The following is a 17,992-nucleotide window of genomic DNA, read 5'->3' as shown; positions in this document are numbered from 1 at the left end:
AGGAGAGGAGAGGAGAGGAGAGGAGAGGAGAGGAGAGGAGAGGTAGGGAAGGGGGAGGGGGAGAGGGAGGGGAGAGGGGGAAATGGGAGGGAGCAAGCTCTCTACTTTTGTTTTCAGGAATCAGAGCATCCTGGTGTGCAAAACCCTCCTGGTATCCTTTTGAGGCCACCATCTCCACCTCAACTCTGTTCATCTTTGCCCTGGCCATACTGTGTTCTCAGCCTTTTCCCTCAGCAAAAGTTTCTTCCATATCACGTTTGTGGTTATTGTTGGCTGGCTTGGGTTTTCTGTTTGCTTGTTTGCCTAATGTTTATTTTATTTTTAAACTGTATGCATGCCTGTGTGTGTGTATGTGCTCATGCACAGGTATTCAGGTGCCCACAAAAACCTGAGTGGGCTTGGGTCCCCTTGCTGGAGTTACCGTTGGGTTGTTAGTCAGCCAGTGTGGGTGCCAGGAATCAAATTCAGGCCCTGCAGATCAGGGAGTCCTTTTAACCTCAGCAGTCTTCCCAACATGCGGCTTACTTATTTTTGAGAGAGGGTCCTGTTGTGTAGCTCTGGTTGACTCAAACTCTCCCGCCTCATGTTCCGTTGCTGACATGACAGCTGAGTATTAGTACACAGGCCTTCCATGCTATGCCTTCTAGTGATTTCTTACTGTCTCACACATACACCATAAAATGTCTCTCAACTTTTACAAAATCCCTGGGCTCCCCAAGACAAAGAACATTCTGTGTTCTTAAAAATCCTTTTCCAGTAAAAAGCACTATCTATCTATCTCATAGTCTATCTCACATATCCAACCTAATTGTAATCTACACGGAAGCAGTCCATGAAAGCAGGGGTTTAATCATGCCTTGATCACAATTTCCAGTGACAGAGACATTTCCACTTCTTCCTCAGCATTTCTACTTCTACTCTTCTGTGGGCCTCCCTGCCCCCAGTCTTTTCAGGCAGGGTCTCAACATCCTCCTGCCCCAGACTCCCAAGGCTTGGGATTACACGGGTGCACCACCACACCCAAGTCTGTTTTGTTTCCTTCAGTCAAGAACCCGGAAGTGCCTTGACTTAGATTGAACGATTTTTCAGACATCAGTGGCATTGTGTGGCTGTGTCATAAAACCCTTATAATACACAGCAGGTAAAGCAAAGCAAATTAGGGGATGTTTCCCTGCTCGGACATGAGCACCCTTTCTGCAGTGGGTTTTCATAAATAATTCTTATGGGTAAATCCACAAGTAATTCTTATTCCCAAAGTCCTTTAAGTTGGTGGCAGTGACAGAGGTGGTAAATGCTCAAGAGGGGAACTGGAAGGAGCTGAGAACAGTTAGATAAATAAGAAGACACAGTCAAGAGAGAGAAAGGTCTTTTCTGGTAAATTCTTCTCTTGGGGCCAAACCAGGAAGCAAGGAGTGTCAATTGTTCATCAATCGACGTTCAAGCTCAATTGATTCTCTTTCGCCAAGATCTATTTTACTTGGATGTGATCTGATTTCTGGACAATAATAGAATATTAAGAAAGAAAAAGGATTGGGCTGGAGAGATGGTTTAGATGTTAAGAGGAGTGACTGTTCTTCCAGAGGTCCTGAGTTCAATTTCCAGCAACCACATGGTGGCTCATAACCATCTGTAATTGGATCTGATGCCCTCTTCTAGTGTGTCTGAAGACAACTACAGTTTATTCATATGCATAAAATAAATAAATATTTAAAAAAATAAAAAATAAAATAAATAAAATTTAAAAAGAAATTACAAAGAAAGAAAAAAGGTGTTTTATAGAGCTCTCTGATTATTCTCATTCAGTTACTTACCTCAACCAACTTCCTTATGTGTTTGTTGATGATTGTGGGGTCTGACTTTGGTACCACTTCTGAAGCCCACTCCAGAGGTACCACAGGCTTATTAGGTGTCGTTGGGGAGGTTGGCTGCTAAAAGAACAAATACACAGTTTTAAATATTAACTGGACCTTGATCCACCAAGAGAGAAAATTTACTATATGAACAGCAGTAAAGACTTAAGTGGCTTTTGTGTTGTTGTTGTTGTTGTTGTTTTACTTGAGATAGAGGCTCACTATGTCTCCCCAGTAGGTGTGAAACAACGTAGACCAGGACGGTCTTGAACTTGAACAAATTCTCTTGCCTCTGCCCCATGAGGCCATACCCAGCTTTGCATTGTTGTTTATAAACCGACATCTTTTGTTAATAGAATCTGAACAGTAACTGAAACCATGTTTCGCTTTAGTCTGGGCTTTTTTGAGACAAAGTCCCTTGCTCTGTGTCTCTGGAGCATATAATTCCATTGTCTTAGCCTCAGAGTGTGAGTCTTCTAGCTGTGTGTCAACACACATTTCTAACGATATACTTTAATGGTGCACGTTGTTTAGTAGTAGCTTACATTCTATTCTAGATATGTATAAAAGTGTGTGCACCTGGACCACACAAATAGCCCATTCAAATTCTCTAACTATAGAAATCACTAAATCATTCCTAAAGGTTTACCTGATAATGCACCACGGACTTTTATACACACACACACACACACACACACACACACACACACACACATAATTACAGTTATCAAGTTATTGGCTTTGGTGGCATATACCTGAAGTTCTAGCATGTAGAAGACTGAGGAAAACCAGGAGTTTGAGGCCAGCCTGGGTTTTATACCAAGACCCTGTCTCAAAACTAAAAGTTATCTAATTTTATCTATTTTTCAAATTGTTTTCATGACAAATCTGCATTGAATGTATACAAAAACTAGTAGCCAACATGTGGCCAAGTTTCTATCCTTTCTCTCCATCCCTTTGTTTAATGTGCTAATCACTGCAGACTATTCTGTGAATACTTGATTCTCTCTGTCTCCTCTGGAGCTACTGATTTCTTTCTCCACAGGCTTTTCCAGTAGAGCTGTCTACATGGGGAATATGGCAGCAATAGTGCATACTGCACACAGGAGATACAATCCAATCTCGACCCAGCTAAGGCCGCTGTGTGGTTTATGTGTTTTCCTCTCAGGGACTCTCGTGTGGTGGCAGAGTTTTCACTGGTCTACACAGGCGAACCTGTTCTAGGAGGCTCTTTATTTAATATGAACTAGGGATACATTTCTTTCAAGAGAAACTGAGGAGGAGCCGTAACACATTTTAATGTCAAGTAAAGTTGTGGTGGGTGTTACTGGTGGGTTACTAGCAAGACCAACAACTTTACACAATCTAGATAGAGCCATGCACACACAGCTTACACCCTTCTCTTCACACATTGCATGTATATGTGAACTCTCGAGGTCAACTTTAGGTGTCGTCTTCAATCACTCTCAGTCACATAATTTTTGAGACAGATTAAAAATTTGTTGAACTAATTTCCTGGGGAATGAGGATGTTTTTGTCCTGCTCCTGCTGATGTTTTTCTTCAGTTGGTTTGTTTCTTTTATTTTGATTTGTGCATACGAGTATTTGGACCTGCATGCATGAATGTGCCCCCTTGTGTGGAGATCAAAAGAAGGCATCAAAACCTCTAGAACTGCAGTTACAGGTGGTTGTGAGCCACCACGTGGGTGCTGGGAACTGAACCTGGTCCTCTACAAGATCAGCAAATGCTCTTAACCACGGAACCATGTCTAGACCCTGTTTGTTTGTTTGTTTGTTTGCTTATAACAAAGCCCAGAAGTGTATAAGGGATCTGGACAGAAACCCTACCCAAGACAGCATCTTAAACAGTGAGATACTGTTATTTGTTTGCTCTGTTTTATTCTCTCTCTCTCTCTCTCTCTCTCTCTCTCTCTCTCTCTCTCTCTCTCTCTCATCCTTTGTATAGATGAACTCTTGGATACAAAAGATAAAAGATTAATAATAAAACAGCATGAGAGTGCAATTCTTTCTCCTCCTTAACAGATGATGTGAAGAAATAATCCCTTTGGGGATAAGTTGGCCCATTGGTTAAATGGGAAGAAAACAGATCTTCAAGGTTCTTCGGTCTTTAGAAGACAAAACACCATCAAAATGGTCAATGACGATAAATGACAAACAGAGGAGTTTAGCACCGAGACAAAACCAATACGTACCGATTTGGAATTTCTAGGTTCCAACACCAGTGACAGTTTGTAAATATCATCCTCTGTGTGGTAGAGGTCCAGAGAGAGCTATGAAAAAAACAGAAGACACGGCTGATGAGGTTGGACTTCATTTCTTTATGTACTTTAATGGAACATTTTCAAACATTAGAAGTCTCATGCCTTGTAATCTGGATGGATGTAAAGGAGTAGAAAGATGCAAAGGCATGCAGAGATGAGAAATAAAGGTTTGAAAAGAACAAGTTTATCCTGGTGAGGCCATGAGCATCAGGAAACAACGCCATGAACTCTGCTCCCTTGCAGTGTTGGCTGGACCTCTTTTATATCCTCAAGAGGGTGGGTTGGGGGAGGATTCTAGATTTTTATAGCCTGGATACTGGACAGGTGCATAGTACAAGACCTGATTAAAGATCTGTGGAAATAAAGACTAAACTAGTCCAGATCCTATTGTTTTCAGAACATTGTGCAAAGACTTGGTGATAACAAAGTGCAGAGAGTAGCCTTTTGCCCTCAAAAGTCTGGCAGTTAACTCGAAGAAACAGAATTCAAGCAAACAACCACAAAACAAGTTGGGTTCACATCCATGCCTGTTAAGTATGAAGTGAGACACCCCTCTCCAAATGTTACAGGAATTATTATGGGAAAGAAGAGAGTGAAAGCAAAGGGTGGATGGAGCCACCATTCAAACCTAAATTTGACACTGGTGAACTCTGGAGCCCCGAACAAGGTATATGTGCTCTAGCACTCAAATTCTCCATCTGTAAAGTGTGAATAAACTATACAAGTCTCCAACGAACTAGACTTCAATGAGGACCAAATGAAAGAATACATTCAAACTACTTCACAAGGATCCAGCAGACCAGACTGTTCTGTGAATTGCTATATGATGTTATCGGTGTATCTGTATTTATTACTATTATCACTACACACGGGGAACCCTAGAGAATGATCAGGAAAGACTCCGGAGGTAGTGTGAATGGGAAGGAATGAAAGGGAGAGAAGGCTGACTTCGTTACCTGAACTTCTTTCCTAAGAAGAGTAAAGTTGGCATTGCTATAAAATGGTCCCCAAATCTAGGAAGACCCCAAACCTAGGTCTTGAAAAACCTGCTTGCTAAGAATGGACTCTGTGGGGGGCTGGCGAGATGGCTCAGTGGGTAAGAGCACTGACTTGCTCTTCCGAAGGTCATGAGTTCAAGTCCCAGCAACCACATGGTGGCTCACAACCATCCATAATGAGATCTGATGCCTTCTGCTGGTGCGTCTGAAGTCAGCAACACTGTACTGTACATTGTATATAATAAATAAATCTTTAAAAAAAAAAAGAATGGACTCTGTGTTTTTAACCTTTCTCTAAAGAGTAGTCACACATGTCACAGACAAAGGCCTCTAGGAACCAGTTATTCAAAAGAGTGAAAGAGGATGAACAAAAAGGATATTTGATGGACACACTGGGACCTGTGATGGTTAATATCCACTCTTTAGGACCTAAAATCACCAGAGAGAAGTCTCTGGGTAGTGAGTGGGCAGGACATCTGTCCTTTTTGCCTCAGTTGCAGTCTGAGGTCTTGCATGGAGCAGTTTCCATAAATAGTGAGAGAATGCTAAATGCAGTCCTCCTTTCAAATTCCTTGTTCTCAGCCCCTGCTTTGATTGGCAAGCAGGTTCCCTTCCTCCTGACTTGCCTCTTAGGCCTGTGATGTCCAAGTCCCAAGATGACTGGTACCAGCATTCTCAAATGAAGTAACAGCAACTCCAAGACGTTCAGCCAGAAATGCCCACAAACCTTTACGAAATCCATGAGAATTTCCTGCAAGTATCCTTGTTGGGTATTTTCCCAAAGACTGACGCATAATTTGGTCTTCTCCAAATGTCTTCTTTCTACTTATCAATACTGTAATCCTGAGCAAACGATTAAGCTTCTTGACTTCTTACTGATCAGTAATAGCTTTCCACCCATGACCTTGGTGAAGATTTAAGTGAGCTAATGCATATTCATTTCATTGGCTTTGCTTAGAAGCTCATAGATGCAGGCTTGGCACATAGGCAATGTAGCAGCCACATGTAATGGTGCTTATCTGTGAACAGAAAACTGTCCCCAGGGCCACTGATACCATGTCTGCCCTGACCCCTCAACCCTGTTTCCTCTCTCAGATCTTGGTGGAGACCTAAGAATTTTTCTCTGCCGACCTTCCAATTTTAAATAATATAACTAAATTTGTCTAACATATTTTGCCCCCATGGTTTTGGGCAATTTTCTGATCCATTATCTGTCACATTTACCCTTCAATCCTGTCAGCACAGGTGGCTCTAGAGTTAGATTTTATATTAAGATTTGCTTATTATAAAATAAAACACATTTGATCATATTTGCACTCATCAGTTTAGCAAATCGTCCTCTCCTTTTTTCTCTTCCTCCTCCTCCTTCCTCCTTCTTCTCTCTCTTCTCTTCATTTTCTTTTCTTTTTTAAACAAGTCTGTAAAAACATAGGGGCTTTCCAGCTATTTGCATGTGCTCAAAATGATAAATGTAACTGATGGGGCTAAAAATACCATGAAAAGACTTTGTCTGTTTCATATATCATGAAACCGAGGCATTAGCCTTGAGAACTCCTCATTTTATGAACTGGGGTCTCAAGGTGAGATGCTGTCTCCAGATCCACCCTGAAAGGGGGAAGAGTCTAAATCTCTACAGAGTGATGCTGTGCTTCCCGCTCTCCACCTAACCCATGCTGTTCGAAGGGACAAAGGACACAGTGGAGAGAAGGACAAGGTCTTTTCCTCATAAATTGTATTCTCTAAATAAATAATGGAAAGAGTTGGAGAAAATATTATTTAATTTTGCACTGACACAAAATAAATGATACGTTATTAATACGCCCATAGCAGAGAGCAGATGTGCACCCAACATCAACCATCACTATTTATTTCCATCTTAAAAGGCCTTCAGAGTTCCATATGTTAAAAGTTTGTTCAGTACTATTGTGATGTCGTGGGGGCATTAAGAGGTGAAGCCCAGTGAGAAGTCTTTAAATCATGAGAGCATGCCTCCAAGGGGACTGTGGAAGCTCAGCCATGTCCTCTTCCCTTTCCACTCCCCAGCCATGAGATGAGTGATCTTGTTTTGCCACGTGCTGCCCCACTGATACGCAGCCTTACCACTGGACCAACGCAACGAAGCCAACTGTTAACAGGCAGAGCCAAAATAAGCCTTTTCTTTCAGTAAATTGATTTATACTGGGTATTTGTTATAGTGACAAATGATGACTAATTTCTTACCCAAGGGAGAGAGTTCCCCAACTTTGTATCTTAGAAGTTGGTTATTTTTAAACTTTGGGGACATTTATAAATCTTCCATCTTTTATTTTTGAGAAAGGAAGGGACAGAGGTGGTATGACATTTTTCTGTTCCCCCACCCCAACCCCCAGGATTTATTACAGGGCCTATATGAGCATTTACCAGGGAGATGGATGGGGAAGGTGCCATGAGAGCTAGTGATCATGGAAAGTTCCAGCATTGGCAGACAGCCTGATGCACAGACTAGGTGTTTAATGATTGTTCATTAACTTGAGTTTTCTCACTCTCTATTTTTTAACGTGCTAAAGCATATATGGGTCACTAACGAACACAGCCTGGAGAAAAAGGAACTCCTCCCTTAAATGCTGTGCTTGTGGACACACTCTTGTGCCTCAGACAGCTGCAGTCCCGTAGTTCTTAATTCAAACACGCATGTGCTTCATAGAGTGGACACGAGACTCTAGTGGACACATAAGCTTCCTCAGGGCTCATGGTGAGGACATTGCCTTCCACATGGCATCAGAAAAAACGTAATGTGTCTTTGCGTGTAATGAACATTCTTCTTGATTGTGGGGAGAGAAGGATGATCTTAGATGTACGAAGAAACTGGCTTAGGTGTCGTGACCGCTCTGCAGGTCTGTGCTGTCCAGGGGAGTCGGTGGGCCATGGCCGATGCCACAAAACTATTTCCTTATTTTCATGGCTGTGCCATTCTGAATTTCTAGAGTTGTAGAAGTGCAGAGCTCATGAATGACCACAGAAGCATGAAGAAAAAGCTACAGTTAAGACGGATTAGCACAGGTTCAAGGCAGAGGTCAAGACTTCTCACTTAGGATTTTTTGCTATCACTCTGAGCTATGCAGACTTAAATATGATGCTAAATAGCTTCTACATTGTCCCTCTGTGCTCTTAAAAAAAAGAGGTGGGCATACTCTGGCATTATTTTTTTTTTTTTCATTTGCTTTTCCTAACCAAAAAGAATTACTTCTTAGCTTTTATTTTTTTAAATTCAGATTTCCATTTATACCATTGAACTTTCATTAAAAATTTTTTTTTCAGAACTTTTCTAAACATCTTCTTGATAATGTAGCTTGGTGCATTTAGGTTTTGTGTTTGTTTGTTTGTTTGTTTGTTTAGGGACTGAGCCAGGGTCTTGGGCATGCTGGCAAGTATTCTACCATGGAGAGACCTTCCCCTTGCTTGATGCACTTAAAACTGACTTAATTTCCCTGCTTTATCATTGTCTTTTAGGTGTTGGAGACATTGCCCAAATGTAGGCACCTGCGTTATAAAGTTATACTCATAACAATAACTGTTAAAAGCACAGTCTGGAGGCAGACAGTTGAAACTGAGGACCACACTGGCTCTTCTCTTCAGACATTATCTGTCTGTTCCGTGGTTTGTAGTCTGATTGTGGTTAGAAACCTGGGCACTGATTCATGGAAACATATTTACATGTCAAATGACTAATCAATGCAGGTGCTTGAGTTATTGTGAGGTGGTTCCCCACTGGAGAACATCTTTGTGTTCATTGTTGAATCCCACAAACCCAAGACGTCTGTGTGTTGACCACTTCAACTTCACACTAAAAGTACAGTTGATATTACCATTCTACTTAGGGGTGTGTCCTTTAGTTATAGTTATTGGGTGAAGTCTGGGAGCCAGGCTCCTATTCCAATGCAGCAGTCCTAGGTAATTTAGGCTGCCAGAGCTTAAGAAGAGTCGTTGCTTTCATTTTCTATGGACATCAAAAGAAAACATCAGCTCATCGATGGCAGCCGAGTTTCAGCTATTGAGCTGTTATGAAGCCAAAGGGGGAAGTTGTACCTTTGCTTGTTTAAGCAAGGATAAGAGAATTTGCTTATGTTCCTTCCTCCTCAAAAAGCAAGTTACAATGGAAGATGTTATCTTTTATACACCTGCTGTGTCTAGACACTAGACCTGAAGACCACCCAAACAATCTGTTACAAGTGCCTAAATAAATAAATAGAGTGGCAGTGACAAAAGGATGTCAGACTTTTTGTCTGACACTCACCACTCCCTAAGCACAGCATTCACTCTGACTCCTGAGGTCTTAATTGTACCAGGTACTGTGGAAGGTGCTGGGCATGTGCTAACTAAAGCACATGAACAGAAAAAAATAGTCTAATGCAGAGCAATGCCTCCTGCAGTTAAGGCAAATGTAAAACCCAGGATAAAGCACAACAGAGTCATTCCTGCTTTGGAAGAGAACAAAGAACACCCTGGAAAGACTCTTTAAAAAGCAGCACATGGTGACCCACGGCTACAATCCTAGCACTTGGGAGATTGAGGTCAAGGGGCCACAAGTTCAAGACTAGCCTGAGCTAAACAAGACCCAGTCTAAAACAAACAACAACAAAATGAAAACAAGAGAAAAGTAAACAAAAACAAAAAAGCAAGAAGTCAGCAAGACGACTCAGCAGAAAAAGGAACTCCTTCCACAAACACACCAACCTGTTTTAGCCTGGAATCTGTATACAGGTAGGAAGAGAAAACAAACTCATGAAGTTGTCCTTTGACCTGCACATGATTGCTGTGCTACGCTCAAGTCTCTCTCTCCCTGCCCCTCCTCCTTCTTTTTCTCCCTCCCCCTCCTTCTCTCTCTCTCCCTCTTCTTCCCCCTACCATGCACACACATAAATATAATATGAAATAAAAAGTTTTAAATTAAGAATAAAGACGGAGGCTAGCCTGGTCTACAGAGTGAGTTCCAGGACAGCCAGGGCTACACAGAGAAACCCTGTCTCGAAAACCCAAAAAAAATAAATAAATAAATAAAAAATAAATAAAGACGGAGTCTTTGAATTGTCAATCAAAATAGAAGCAGAGGACTTGAGGACATAAGGAAAGAGCCGATTAGTTGGCCAAGTATGATGAAGGAGAGTAATGGGCTAAAGTGTCTCTTAGGGAAGAGGTTCATGTAGGCAGAGTCTAGGCTTCTCCCAAAGAAGGAAAATGTATTTGCCAAGAGGCTACAGTCTCAAGTCATGCTCCTTGTGGATGTAAGTTTCTGATTCCTCATCCTTTGAGAGCCTCATCCTAGTCCTAGGCTCCTTAGGCCTAGGCTCCATGGACTGACCTCAAATTATTCTCCCTCTAATGTGAATTGTTACAACATATCTTTCTATGACACTGGAAATTAAGATACAAAGTGCAAATAGCATACTATTGACCCCTGGGACTCACGGTGAGTAGGTTGATCAAATCCATGTTAGGTTCCAAGTGGTGAGAGGCATTCTGCAGGGAGACCAGTTCACTCAGGGTAACAGAAAGCTGGTGCATTTTCACAACGTTCACTTTGTTCTCCTCCATCCAGTCTGGGAAAATGACATGGACTGCTATCAAGTCTTTCAAGTGCACGCCAAGGATGGGGATTTTGAAGCCATCACAGTCAGCAAAGGCCTTGCGGTAATTGCAATAATTGCCATTGGAGGAGACCAACTCTGTCATTTCGTTCCAGTTCTGGGAAGAGATGGAAAAGTAGAATTTTCAAGCAGCAACTTTCTCCCCTGTCCACTCCCAGATTCTGGGATATGTGGTTTGGAATTCCTCAGCTATGGGGTGGAGTATTAGCTGTACCAATGTGGATGCAGGAAACTATCAACCAAGAGGAAAAAAAAAATCGGAAAACTGCACTGGGCCTGGCTCTCACTGGAACAGCCTGCTCCACTTTGCAACAACACAGAACTATCTTATATTTCTGCGCACCTATGAGCTGCTAAATGGCAGCACATATGCCTAGGATTCTGAGAGTCATGAGAAATTACAGCTCACAAAGGCAAGCACGTAGGACCGTCATGGTTCCAAGAAAGTTACCTTGCCAGTGTCACTTGAAGGTTAATCTGGGACAGTGCAAGGTAGGGAAAGCTGAACTGAGCTGGACATTTAGAATTCCCACTAACTAAAAGGGTGAGTGTGTGAGTGTGTGTTGTATTACTTTATGTATATGAGTGCTCTGTCTTCAAGTGAGTGTGTGCAGCACATGCCTGCCTGGCTTAGTGCCTGGGGATATTAGAGGAGGCTGTTAGAGCCTTGGTTCTTGAGCTACAGACAGTTGAGAGCCACCATTCAGTTACTAGGAATCAAATCTACATCCTCTGGTAGATCAACAGCTGAGCCATTTCTCCATCCCTCAAATACATAATTTACAGAGATATAGTACAACCCCTAAGCTCTTTTTTTTCTGTACAGCTTAAGTTTTCTTTTTGCCTTTTATTTGAAATGTAGTATAAAACGTAAGAAAAAAATAAAACCCATAGTGAGTCCCATTATACTTGAGGTGAGGGTAGAGCCTGAGGCCAAATAGTGGTACTTATCTGGCTTATTCACTTGTGTTTATACAGATATTCTTGGTTGGTTAGTGAACAACAGCTAGACAACAGCTAGACTTTCTAATAAACTGTCCCCATCACCTTCCCTTTCCAATAGCATCTCATATGACTCATGAGCTGTTTCTTCCTCCAGCACCTAGGATGGACTCTGCAGTAAGCTTAAGTGAATTCCACCTGTTTTGTTTAAAAACAGTTTAGGAACTGAGAGGGTGAAGCCAATCAGTATACTATGTTTCTTAGACAGCTGCTATTGGTCCAGGATGGTCGTCATGTGACTTGAGATGGCCAAAAACATATGGGAAGAGGGTCCCTAATTAATGAGGGCAGAGAGAAGTCGTTCAAGGAGGGTAGTTTTTGTCCTGTTGCGCCCCAAAGCCAAATCAGGAGGGAAGGCAGGCTAATAACAGCAAGAAGTCAAACAAACAAAAACAAAAATTGAACAAGAAAAGCTACAAACCCCTGATATTGAGAAAGCTAAGCAACCGAGCCAGGCTCTGGTATGGTCACTCCTGGAGACTGCCTGCCACTGGACTGCCACGGTTCTCAGACAATACACTACTTTATTATTTAACCAATCGAGTTTTTTTTTTTAAACATCTTTAAGGTTAAAGCAGTACACACCCTACTCCCACAACTGCCAAGTGTTAGTTTAAGGGAAAAGGTTCCTTTCTGCTCAGTAAGTAAAATGATTATTTGATTTGGTCTACAAGTTAATATAGTAGAGGAAATCTACTATATTACTAATACCAGTGAACTGTATTTTAAAGGCACATGCTTGTTTGTGGCAACTCAGTTATGAGTCTGAATATTTCTATATAAGACCTCCCACTCTCTCTTCCTTTGCATCTCCCATGTGCCACAATGTTGCAACTATGGTAGGCATCCGTGAATTCATTTCAGAAGCTTTGGATATTTATTCTACTCATCCGGTATCTTCCACATTTATTGGAGTGCTGATCATATAGCAAGCACCGCATAACTATTTGGTAACATTTATAATATTGTCATCTTTGGCTAGGGCTTATTTATTTATTTATTTATTTATTTATTTATTTATTGGGGGGTGGGGCAGGTGCATGGCTCGGCATGGATATACCAATCAGAGGATAACTGTGGGGAATAAGTTCTTTTCTTCCACAATGTGGGTTCCAGGGATCAAACCAAGGTCACCAGATTGATGACAAGCATCCTCACCTACTGAGCCATCTCACCAGCCTGGCCAGAACATTCTTACAGTAACACCTATCACCAGCAGCAATCTGGTTTGATGGGTAGGCTTGGACAATGGGGCTATTCCCTTTCTATTTTGTACCCAATATATAACTTGACATTGGTTTAAGATAAAAAAAAATACTACCCTCCTATATAATATATGCCAGGATCAGAGCATATCTCAGCAATCTATAATGCTGACTTAGAATTTAGATAAAAATCCACGGTACCTTTGTAACTTCGGAAGAGAGGTGAGAATGGGTGTCTTTGAGTCGGGAAATGGAGCTGTGACTAAGGCCACCAACCACTGCCATCAAGGTGTTAAAATTTTTTAGTTGAAGGAGTTTCTACAAAAACAAACAGACAAACAAAAACACCATTAACACTAACACATGGTAAGAATTTTTAAAAATTATTTTGGATTTTCCAAGTTGCAGGTGAATATGAGAACAATTTTAATAACAAGAATTTAGGGAGAAAACATACATCAGTTTAAGATGAAATGAAAGTTGAATTCTCTGAAAATACAATACCAGTCATTTCATATTAACATAATTAAATGTTTCTAAGCATTGCCTTTTATAAGTAACCTGCTATGTGAAAAGAATATAGTTTGTTTATTAGATATCTGTGAACAGTTTAATAGTCCAGTGCTGTTTTATTGCTAACAAACACCAATTTCCTCAATGACTTTTCTCAGGACAATTAATGAATATACAGAATCCCCAAACCCAGATCTGATTATGATGAAGGCAAACCTGGGCTACATTGATGAACTTTGTGATGACTTCTGCCCTTTGCTGAGCACTTGGTTTGCTAAGAACCATCAACTGGACCCACTTAGAGATTCCATTAAATAAAGCAATAGATCTCTCCAATGTTGGGTTATTCTCCAGACAGCCATGGATGACATAGCTCTGATAATCTGTGAACTGGGAAAAGAAGAATAAGAGATTCTGAACTATAATGGAGTTTTCACAAAATCAGATGTTACACAGTTGGATAAGAGCCATGAGCTAGCCTTTCATAGCACTGTGGTGATTTCTTCCATTTTGCATTTATAAAGGTTTCTTTCAAGTTCTATGCTTCTGTACCTCTAATGGACTATCTTACTACATTTTAAAATTCAGATACAAACACACAAATCATAGAGCTTTAGAGGATGGGTAAGAAGGGGAGAAACTCAAAGTTATATTGCAGAGCATTCCAAGCTTACTGAATCCTAAGAGCCATGTAGGCCATTATCCTGGGAAAACTAATAGATCAGACAGGATCAGTATTTCCCACAAATGAATTAAGGTTCTACCAGTGACGCCAAAGAACAAGCACATTTAAGATACAATGGCACACACTAAAGAACAGGAAATGGATGGAATATAATACTCTCAATAGACAATGAGCTTCTAGTCTTTTAAGGGGAAAGGAAGATAGGGGGAAAAAGTAAGGGTGATGAAAGAAAGAGAGAGAGAGAGAGAGAGAGAGAGAGAGAGAGAGAGAGAGAGAGAGAAATCTACATTCTAGTCAAATCATCTTGCTTCCCAGCAACGGTGTGATTTACGTCAGGGTCTTTAAGAAGGGATGGTTTCACCTAAGCTCACAAGATACATCAACATAACTGGCTGATGGAGACACTAGAAAGAAGTAGATCATGATAAAGGGCGGCTTGAAGAGACTGTGGCTGAGGAAGGAAGGCGAGCAGAAGGGAAAAGGAACATAGAAAGGGAATGAGGGTCCATCAGGATGCATAGGGAACAAAGTCTAAGTCAGGATGTCTTTCTCTGGGAAAGAGACCATCTAGTGTTGAGATCTCCTCAAAGCCTACAACTCTGAATTCTCAACCTATTTTCATAGTTAGGCATTGTATAGATACCAACGTAAGTTAACTCATGCCTAACCCTCACTGCCATAAATAAAAGGCCCAGCCAAACTGTTCACTTGGAGGAGGCCTCTCGAACTAAATAAACCTCGAATGGTTAAGTCTCTGCTGGATTTTTAGAAAAATCACGCTTTAATTCTATGAAAGGAGACATTGAACATAGCTGCAGAAATAGAGCTCCTAGGCCACAAACTAAAGACAGGATAATATTTATATTTGGTTAAAAAGGATTGTTCTGGTGAATTGAGGGCACATTTCCAACACAGCCCAGTGGCAGACGCTGCCAGCACTTGGGAGTATGAACACACAGCTCTTGGGAAAGTTGGCACGTTGCTTGTTACCCTTGGAAGAATAACCACCAAGTTCCTTACTGAGATCCTTCTAAAAGATTTATGCTCCAGAAAAGTGAGGTGCTCAGCCAATTCAATGGGCTCCAGATGGTCAAATAAGAGACAGGCCTTTCCCCTTTTCGATACTTTTTTCCTCTGTGTGACTCTCCTCATCCAGTCATAGGAAGGACTGTGAAAAGAAGAACAAGTCTGGTCAGCTTGCTGAAAACTCATGTCACTCAGAGGAAGATATTAACCTACTGACTAACTCTTGGCCTACTGCCAGGAGCTTGTGTGAAATACATGCCCTGTCTTCCATATTTGAAGAGAAAACCACCCACCCTTTGCCAACAGTTTTGTCTAGGCACAATAGGTTTGCCCTGATCCATTCTGAATCTCTTACTTGGTACTCCTTGTGACCAAACAAGATCTGAACTATAAAGAAGATATCGGGGATAGGCCTATAAATTCAGAAGTTTGTTGGCATATAGATGGTGATAAAAGGTGCTTGGAAACAACCATGATTTTGTTTATCACACCTGAGGATCGTATGGATTATCTGAAAAATTCATTATGAAGACAAAGGCCTACCACATCTCACTTGCAGAAACACTGATTTACTAGAACTGAATCTGAGTGACAGGAATTGTAAACAAGCCTCCCTGGTGAATCCTGGGTCATTCATTATCAGTCTTGAAGAAACAGTCTAGGCAAAGAGAACGCCTAAGACAGAAAATATGTATATTTGAGATACATCCATAATCCTAGCACTTAGAAATCCAAGACAGGAAAAAATCATCAGAAGTTCAAGGACAGCTTAGGCTACATAATAAATTTCAGACCAGCTTGGGATAGAATATACAATTGTAATATGGACAATCACACCTAGAGTCAAAACACTTCTGGCAGAGTTAGCTGGTCTGTATTAAGTGAGTCTAATTAGTATTAATTAAGTCCCTAATGGAATAACCAGTCCGTGAGACAACTTTGGTCAACATTTAGGGAGCCTCAGGCGAGCCTCTGAAGCCCTGGGGTAGAGAGGTTTTCAGACTTGGAGAAGAGAATGAATCACAAGGGAATGTCATTAAGGTATAGATTCCAATCCAGAAGGCTCAGGCTTCTGAAGCCAAGACTATTTTCTCATGGGCTCCTAGGAGAAACCAGTGACATGATCTGAGTAGCAAGAGCATAGGAGACATTGACTACATTCAGATTAAAGAGGTAATTATTCAGCATCTACTTTGTGCCAAATGCTTTCTTGTATACTTTTAAAACATAGAATAGTCCCACAAAGGTACTGTGCCATTTTACAAACAAACTGCAGCTTGGAGAGATACATGGTATTTGATATAGCTGTGTTCATTGTAGCCAGGCTCTCTCCAAAGAAGGAACTTCCTTCTAGAACAGTTGAGATTCCAGTCAAGCAGGGTCATTACTACCCTTTTCCCCAAAGCAATGGACCCACAAAGACCAAAAGCCTCATTCCACTCTTACATGCTAGATATGTCCATGAGGCTGATGTGTTTTTCATGTCCTAGTTGACTAGCTACTTCCCGGAACTCCTCAGTCATGCGAATCAAACCAAGATCCAAATTAAACTCTGCAGGAAATTTCAGAATCCAGTACCTGAAAGGTAAAAAAAGGACTTTTGACAGCTGGAAGCTTTCGTTTGGACCACACTTGGAGACTATTTTAAAAACTGAGTATAACACTGACTCCAGTACCATAGTTCCAAGTTGACAGCTCCCATCCCCAGCAATCCCATCATGTATCTTTCTGTTCCTTCATGAAGCAAGATCCTGCAAACCCTAAGTTCTTCCTGACTTACTGCCGAACATAGCTGAGGGGAATCCCCTCCCAATTTGTGGCAATGTATATGGTGAAGGAGTAGAGAACATGGAATCTACCAGATCTATGAATTGGTTTTACTCCCGAAGGCATTACTTGATCTCTAGCCCGTAAGGTAAATTTTACACTGCTCACCAAGAACAGAGAAGAACTAACAGTTACAAAGACAGGGAGAAGTATCACTGCTTAGGAAAAACAATATTTGTTGATAATTCTAGAACCCAAAGCAATGAGAAATTACATCTAAACATGTATTTACCTCATGAAATAGCAGATCTTCAGTCGGAACTCATCACAGCTTTCTCCACTGGCATTCCGATACGTAGGGCAGTTAAGAAAATGTTTACAGGTCTTCTCTTTGCATGTGCCTAGCCTACACTGCTCCAATAACTTACATGAATCCCAGGCAACATTTGAGCTACAGGCTGAGGACCGAGACTGCAAAAGTGCCTCAAACTCTGAAACTTTTGGAGAACCAACAATATTCCTGAACTAATGTGATTCTATAGTCAAAGATGCATTCATTCAAAACAATGTATTTTTAGACTTGGGTGACATTTTTATTGACATCTTATGGTATAAGTACAGCTATTATGAAATTTGCTAAAAATCCAAGATATGAAATATTTGGGTTTTGAAATTGTGGATGATGTGAATGCAATCTGGAGATGGTCAAATGGGCACGGAAGTGGGCTGTGAGCATGTCCACACTGAGTAGTCAAACTATGAGTGTTAATGCTCTGGGATATATTTTTCGTCCAGTGGAGAAGTCACTTACAAGTTAGCTGTACCTTCCTGAGTACTTGACAATCAGCAGTCACAAACTGTGGTTACAAGCACACTGGAAAGTATACACAATTCAAAACTTATAGTACCCAAAAGCACCATTGTAGCTAAAAAGGAGTTTTTGTATTGGGTTTGTATATAACAAGTACTTTAATCTCATTGCTATTTTATTTATTTATTTATTTATTTATTTATTTATTTATTTATTTATTTATTTATTT

The 17,992-nt window shown here is 40.9% G+C and overlaps 1 protein-coding gene across 7 annotated transcripts in view; it reads right to left on the bottom strand.

Annotated features, from left to right (window-relative positions):
* The window catches only part of Rasgrp3 (RAS guanyl releasing protein 3), a 95,427-nt gene that overhangs the window by 16,511 nt on the left and 60,924 nt on the right, over positions 1-17,992 (bottom strand). For all 7 annotated transcript variants that reach the window (XM_029471373.1, XM_021186414.2, XM_021186413.2 and 4 more), the window contains 8 exons: positions 17,245-17,307; positions 16,632-16,763; positions 15,180-15,327; positions 13,691-13,864; positions 13,163-13,279; positions 10,576-10,851; positions 4,064-4,141; positions 1,812-1,928 (listed from right to left, as the gene is read on the bottom strand). In XM_029471373.1, coding sequence (XP_029327233.1) covers positions 1,812-1,928; positions 4,064-4,141; positions 10,576-10,851; positions 13,163-13,279; positions 13,691-13,864; positions 15,180-15,327; positions 16,632-16,763; positions 17,245-17,307 — 1,105 coding nt within the window. The remainder of the gene's footprint in view (positions 1-1,811; positions 1,929-4,063; positions 4,142-10,575; positions 10,852-13,162; positions 13,280-13,690; positions 13,865-15,179; positions 15,328-16,631; positions 16,764-17,244; positions 17,308-17,992) is intronic.

This window comes from Mus caroli, chromosome 17 (genome assembly GCF_900094665.2).
Source record: "Mus caroli chromosome 17, CAROLI_EIJ_v1.1, whole genome shotgun sequence".
NCBI lineage: Eukaryota > Metazoa > Chordata > Mammalia > Rodentia > Muridae > Mus > Mus caroli.
Note: the sequence above shows the minus strand (reverse complement) of the source record. Positions and strands in the feature narration are given on the sequence as shown.